The following is a 7,717-nucleotide window of genomic DNA, read 5'->3' as shown; positions in this document are numbered from 1 at the left end:
TCTCTGGATCCTATGACATCCAGGCTAAGGTGGTTTTGATGCTCTAACTAGATGTGAATTTTCACTACTTAATTTTCACTACTTTAAAAGCACCTCCTTTAGTGAACTGTATGAGCTTTGGTCTTTCCCTTCACTTCTATCATGAGTCATGTTCATTCACTTAATCATTCAACAACACAGTGCCAATCTTGGCACTATGGACATTTGGGGCTGGTTAACATTCTGTTCGGGGGCTATCCTGTGCACTGTAGGGTGTTTAGCAGAATCCCTGGCTTCTTCCCACTATACACCAACCCTTCTTCTGAGTTATGAGAACCAAAAATGTCTTCAGCCATTGACAAACATCCCTGGGGTCAGGGAGGCAAAATCACTCCTGGTTGACAATCTCTGTGCTAGAAGGGTTCTCAAACTTTAGCAAACACTGAACCAACTGGAGGTCTTGTTAAAGCAGTTCTGAGCCACTACCCAGTGTTTCTGATTAGATAGGTCTCTGTGGGTTCTCAGCATTTGCATTTTGATGAAGCAGCTGATGCTACTGATCTAGAGACCACATTCTGGTCTAAGGAGATCTGGGTGTCAACAGTTGGCATATCTGTCATTCCTCTGTGAAATCCCTATTCAGTGTTTCCAGATTTGTCTGCAGATTAGAATCACCTGGAAACCTTTTAAGCCTTCGAAGATCTGGACATATCACAGACCAATTAAATCAGTAATTCTGAAGATGAGGCACGTACATTAGTATTTTTGGAAACTCCTCAGATAATTCTGATGTGCAGATTTGGGGGCTGAATCTAAATGCCATTATGTTATCTGGGATTCAAAGTTTGGGGGCTAAGTAACATGTCATCCCAGCACGCATATCCTGTAAGTGTCAAAATCAGTTACATCATGAGCACTGATCTATGAAGGACTGCAATCATACTCTTTGGGTAAGAAAATAGGGCAAATTCAGTTACAAAAACTTTGCAGTCACAGCATTCTGAAGTGGATAAAGGAGAGCTAGAAACGGGCAGAAGCTCACCCTGTTTATAGTAAAGGTGGTTAAGTCATGTTGTGGAAAACAGGGCTTTAAGGGGGAAATGGGAAACTTTCAGAGGTGTCTTATTGAAAGGAGATGGATGTATGGACTCAGCTTTCACAGACTTCCATGTGGACTCCCCAAGAGACTGTTTCATTTCTGAGCCACAACGTGGAGCCCTGGAAGAAGGAGAAAAGTCAACAAGAGACAGTGTCTTGATGGAAACTGCACACTGGGACAATGTGAGGTGAGTGAGGGAAAGACAGGAGTTCAAGAAAGAGGGAAGTTAATTTAAAACCATCGCCCCAATTCATGCAGCCCCACATTTGACAATGGGCAATTCCACAACTTCTGTCAAATTTTCCACCATTTAAAATCTCTGACAATCTGACAGTTGTTTGATTTGGCAGGTTTTTTTTTTTGTTTGTTTGTTTGTTTTTTATTTTTATGCAGTGTCTGTCTCCATAAATGAGATATCTTGAATTATAAAAACCAAGGCTGTGCTTTACTTTAAAAAGAAAAGAAAAAAACAGTTAAACTGTAGGGGGGGCTTGAAAATATCATACCATTACAGATAAATCATAGAAGAGAGAAGAAAGACTAGTTCTAGAAATACCTGACAACATACAGTATGTTGTTTACATTAAAGATCCCTTTTTTGTTCATTTTAGTGTTTTTTTTTTTGATGCCTGCTGCATACTAGTTCAGAGCTACACAAGCTAGAGGTAGCAGGAATAGAAAAACATATCCTCTTCCTCCAGCCTAATATAATCATCCTAAATAATTATTCTGAGACATGCACACACATGTACTTCATACACTGCAATGCAAATGTGTGTGTGTGTGTGTGTGTGTGTGTGTGTGTGTGTGTGTTTTAATAATGAGAAACTGCCATGAAAAGAAAAATCAATAGTGCCAGGACAATCAATAATTTCTAAGAACAGTTGCTTACACACAGCCCCACAAAGGGCTATTGAACTCAGTTGGCAATACCAAAAGACAGCCACAAAGGTAATAGTGTTTATGTGGGCAAGGTTGTGTTTTCTTTCATTTATTCACCACACACATCCCATAAGCATCGACCAGGGACCATGCAAAGTGTTTTCTGTGGAGAAATTTAAACAAGGAAAGGACAGAGTCCTTAGTCATAAGTAATACTCAGTCTAGACGTTCAGTGGAGAAGCCTTCCCCATCACAACAAACACAACCTCTTCCAAGCTTTCTGAGAATAAAATTTGTAGAGGGGAAATCTCCAAGTGGGAGAGACTAGGAGCTCTTTGCAGGTGAGTACAATTATCGACCGCATGATTATTTTGCAAAACTAATTTGCTTAAGTGAGGAAGGGAAGTATCCTAATATTTACTGAATACCTATTATGCAAAAGGCACAACCTCAACATTTTTCTAATTCAATACTCACAATAACCCTGAGAAGCAAGTATCATGACCCCATTTTATAGAGAGAGATAAGCAGAGGCTCAGAGTCATAAAAGTGGTAATAAGAGTTGTGGTGTTAATAGCAGCTGATAAACCATGTATTTTTCCTGCCTAACTGTACCTCAAGCACTCTACAGGTATTAACCACTTAATGCCTCCAACAGATCCAACAATTCTGAGACAAGGAGCTTGAAGCTGAGTAGTCTAAGTTGTAGAGGTACAAGCTGGGTCTTGAACCCAAGCAACCTAACTCCAGAGACTAGATCCTTAATCACAATGGCTTGAACTTGGTAAAATCTACAAATGACATTCAGACAACTCTGGGCCAAATTATTACAGATTGAAAACATGTGATTTCCTTTTCTCTTTCATTTGCCTTGGTGAAAAGGAAGGAAAGGAAAGAAAAGTAATTGATAATAATGCCCTAGAAAAGAGGTCTCCAGTCAGAGGTGATTTTTCCCAGCAGGGAACATTTGGCAATGTCTGCAGACATTTTTGTTTGTCACAGCTGGGAGGGAGTACTATTGGCATCTAGTGGGAGAGTCTAGAGATGTTGCTGAATGCACTGCAGTGCACAGGATAGCCTCTTATAGCAAACAATTATCCATAGGAAAATGCTGGTTGTGCCAAGTCTGAGGAAGCTTGCTGTAGAACAGTTAGGAGGATTTGGGATCTGGCCTGGAAGTTCAAAAATTTGTTGACCAAGGGTCATACTATGTATGGATAAAATTGGGGTGATGGGTGAGGTTTCCTCCAGCTGTAAAATCTAGTGGTTATGAGACTTTTGAGACACCAAACAATACAAGCTGTGTCTGCAAGATGACAAAACAGGGAAAACATGAGACAATTCTCTTCAGGGCAATGTTTTCAAATGCACCCAGAGTCTCGTTTTATGTCATGTTATGGTGAAGTGAACAGATCAGGAGATGATTGCCATTAAAAAGGTAATTTTCTACAGTTCCCAAGAGGAGGGGGCATGCAGGGCCCCAGAGGGAAGGAAGCATCAGGGTTGGTCAGGAGGCAGAATAAATGAGGAGAAAACATACACAAAAGCTTTTACATAATTTTTATGGGTAAGGCACAGATGAGCAGGTTTAGGATTTGATAGTTATAATAATTTGGGTGGGCTTTGAGCCACAGGTGTTGTCTCTAGTTGTCTGGAACCTGTCCCTAGGATGATTATGGCAGAGGGATATTGTTCCAGACTGATAAAGGGAGGCAGAAGAGGGTATGTGCTCAAGATTGATTCATTTTCACACCAAAGACATTATCCGCTGCAAGTTGTTCACCATCTTTATGAATTAGCACCCTTAAGAGGAACAGTCCCTTCCCAGGGACTGAAAGACCTCAAGATGTCAAAGCATCATAAGATACAGAAAATAGATGTGGTATTTCACATCTTCACTAAAATCTCGTCTTGAATGTTTCAGTTTAACAGCATTAACTTCTTGTGCTCAGCTTGAGAGAGAAGCTTTGGGATGGGCCCTGCTATACTCTGAAGACATTTGATTCATCACTAAGGAATCTGTATAACCTGGCATGAGCATCCTGAAATTGGTGAAGTTTAAGGTGATAGATAAGATGGGTCCCTTGGCATAGCAAGAAATGCCAGGATGAGCATTGAGGAAAACCTTTTCCTAGCATAGCTACCTGAGACGTATTTGCGGGACCTAGGCAAGCACTGGATTCTAAGCTCCTTCAGAAGCTATGGGCAGTGGATCAACTCAGACCATATGTCAGACTAGCCTGGGAGTCTTAAGAAACATGGGTGCTCAAGGCCCACTCTTGTGATCTGCATTTCCAGTTTCCCCAAAGCTAATTTCCTATTAATTAATAGGAATTTAATAGGAATTAATAGAAATTTCCTATTAATTAATAGGAAATTAGTTTCGGGGAAACTGGAAATGCAGATCATCCATAGATTGCATGACTCTGCTGGCGAATCTGAAGGACATGCAGATTAGGGCCACAGCCTGTCACATCCTGACATGCGGTAACTCTACAACACTTACATACCCCTCTAGGCCTGTCCCAGTGACCTAACGGTGTCAACCAACTCCAACATTCTCTCATATTCTCAACTCATTCGGGAACATGGGGAAATTAATTTTATTTATCTTCATTCTCTCCATCTAAGTCATTTGGTATCTCAAGCCCAATTGAGATTGACGTTTCAATTGATGTTTCAATTGAAACAGGAGCTAGAATTCAAAACATTCCCTAGGATTTGGGATCCTAGAACCAAGGAAGCCAGCAGGCCACAAAATCTGGGAATTTGCCTGGTGGGCAGATCTCTGCTGGCTCTCTTGCAGTGGTGTATTTGGTCTGAGCTCGTCCCCTCATCCATACTTTCTTAAAACTGCCTTTGGGTGACTTCTTTCTCATCATAGCTTAATTTGACATCCATTGAAATTGACTTGACCCCAACAAAAGTAATTTGAAAAAGGGGAACTTTAAGGAAGTTTCTTCCAGGGGTAACTACCGAAACTGGCTCACGTACTCATATTATGAAGTTCATAGGTAATGCTCACAAAGAGGCCTATTCTCTATCAAACCAGTTCATAAGGGATCTTCTTACTAAGGTAAGAGACTGTTATAGCAAATCCATTGAAATGAGGTCATAGCATGAGGATAAGGACAACATATTGCCAAAAATCTTCCTAAGAGCAGTTACTGCATCTGAGCACAAAGGGCATGTTTAGGACGCCTGGGGGTCAAGACGACAAGGTCAAGATGGCACTGCACAGCCATGCTAACTGATAAAATGTACCCTGTCAGCCACCATCACAGGCTCTCAGCTGTTTCTAAGAAAAATTCATTACATGGATCCTCACGTATCTACAATGAGAATTTTGAACCACAATACTCACATATTTGTGGATCTAGTGCTTAGACTTGGCATGAAAGTGTTTGTTTTTGAAAATTTGTCCTGTGTGCATATTTACTTGTTTATTTAATTATTGGAAACACTGCTAAGCGTGTGTATTCCACAAAACATGGGGTGTTCTAATGTGCTGTGGTTCTTTTTCTAGCTTTTTAAGATGGAAACTTTAATCATTGGTTTTCAGTCTTTCCTCCTTTTTTAACACAGGTATTTGGTGTTAGAAGTTCCCTTCTGAGCATTGTTTTGGCTACACGCCAAGTCTTTTATAGTGGTTTTTCATCATGAAATAATGTCAAGCCTATAAAAATTTGCAAGAATATGAGGAAGAATTCCCACAACCCCTGTGCCAACTTTACTTAATTGTTGCCCTTTGCTGTTTTCATCCATCACCCTTCTCTAACTCAGAATGGATGCTTCTGAGCCATTGGTGATTTTGTTTCCTTCCTCCCCACAGTGAGTCTTGGCAGGAGGCAGGCAGAAGGCCCTGGAACCACTCCTCCACCATCGGCTTTGTCCTCACGAGCCTTTTTAATGAGAGTCCGATTCACCTGTTCCTATTCAGCATGGTTGTGATAATCTACACACTAGCCATGGCTGGCAACGCTGCCATGGTCTTCCTGATCTGGGCTGATGCCCAGCTCCACACGCCCATGTATTTCCTCCTCAGCCAGCTGTCATTCCTGGACATCTTCTTCACCTCAGTCACCGTCCCCAAGATGATAGCAGGCTTCCTCTTTGGCTGGACTAGCATCTCATTTGTGGGCTGTGGAGCACAAATGTTTTTCTTCATGTTCCTTGGGGCTGCTGAGTGCCTCCTGCTGGCCCTCATGGCCTATGACCGCTACGTGGCCATCTGCAACCCACTGCGCTACCCATCACTCATGAGTCACCAGACCTGTCTGCTCATGGTGGCCGCCTCCTGGGTGGGAGGGTCCCTCAATGCCTCTATCCAGACAGCAATGACCCTGCAGTTCCCCTATTGTGGCTCAAGGAGGATTGCACACTTTTTCTGTGAGGTACCTTCACTGCTGAGGCTGGCCTGTGCTGACACAGCTGCCTATGAGCGAGTCCTCTTTGTGACAGGTGTGGTGGTCCTTCTGGTGCCCATTGCCTTCATCACCACCTCCTATGCCCTCATTCTGGCAGCAGTGCTTAGGATGCATTCCGTGGAGGGGCGTCAGAAGGCCCTAGCCACCTGCTCCTCCCACTTAACAGTTGTCAACCTCTTCTATGGGCCCCTCGTGTATACCTATATGTTACCCGCATCTTACCACTCTCCTGGCCAGGATGATGTAGTGTCCGTCTTTTATACAGTCCTCACACCCATGCTGAACCCTGTCATCTACAGTCTCAGGAACAAGGAAGTGACAGGAGCAATGAAGAAGGTGATAGGGAAGTGTGGGGTGGGTGGGACTGCTTAAGACTGAGGAGAGGGAGTCCTCTCCTTTAGGATGTCACTGTGGCTCCAGGAGTCCATTCTAGGATTTCCTTCTGAGATGAGTAGTCAAGAGTCCCAAATCTACATGAAGGCAAGTGAGAGAGGCTGCCCCTCATTCCCTTACAGCTGCTGCCCTCCTCTTCGGAGAGTTGTCCAGACTGTCAGTGTCCACTTCTCACTCCTATCCCCCACCTCAACAAACTCCAATCTGGCTTCTGTTCCAGCCATCCCTTGCTCAAAGTAGCAATCCCTCATGATCTCTGTGTCACTGAATGTCCAAAGGCATCTCTTCTCTCCAAAATATCCCCAAAGTCCTTCATCTTCAGCTCTTTTCCCAGACTTCTCCTTCATCCATCTCCTCCAGCTACACCAGCCCTCTTGCTGTTGATCAGAATATCTAAGCACAATTCTAGCTTGTGGTTCTTCAACACAGGTTTCCTGATGCCTGGGTGCTTTCCTCCACATTTTTGCATGGCTTTCTCCTGCACTACATTTAGAAACTTTCAAATGTGATTATATCAGAGATGCCTGCAATTGGCCACCCTGTCCAAAATATATCCTCACCCCATTTCACCATTTCTTTCTAAATCAGTTTGCATACTCCTGTTTCTTTTTCCTCTTAGAATGTACAATTCAAGGGATTTGTGGCTTTAACTTTTAGTATTGTGCCCTCATCAATAAATATTTATTGAATGAATGAACAATCCCAAAGAACATTTCTTACCTAATCCCAACAGCACTGGCACTGTTATTAGTTCCTCCTTGAAAATCTTTCTTCCTTTGGTACTGACACCACATTTCTGGTTTTTCTCCTACTCTGGCTCACTCTTTCACATTAAGTGATAACCTGGTGCTAGACCCTTCTTTTCTCAGTCTACAGTCTCTCAAGTCTCTCTCATTCACAGTCATTGTATCAAGTTACTACCTAACACCAAAGTCTG

General features: G+C 42.6%; 1 protein-coding gene across 1 annotated transcript; it reads left to right on the top strand.

The window, feature by feature from the left end:
* Positions 1–1,122: 1,122 nt before the first annotated feature.
* Positions 1,123–6,759, top strand: LOC123938397 (olfactory receptor 2Z1-like). Its single transcript, XM_045999730.1, has 2 exons — positions 1,123–1,265; positions 5,793–6,759. Exons 1-2 carry the CDS (start codon positions 1,123–1,125, stop codon positions 6,757–6,759), a joined length of 1,110 nt encoding a protein of 369 aa, XP_045855686.1.
* The last annotated feature ends 958 nt before the right edge of the window (positions 6,760–7,717 follow it).

Source organism: Meles meles, chromosome 3, assembly GCF_922984935.1.
Source record: "Meles meles chromosome 3, mMelMel3.1 paternal haplotype, whole genome shotgun sequence".
NCBI lineage: Eukaryota > Metazoa > Chordata > Mammalia > Carnivora > Mustelidae > Meles > Meles meles.
The sequence above is the reverse complement of the archived record's forward strand: the minus strand, read 5'-3'. Positions and strand labels throughout refer to the sequence as shown.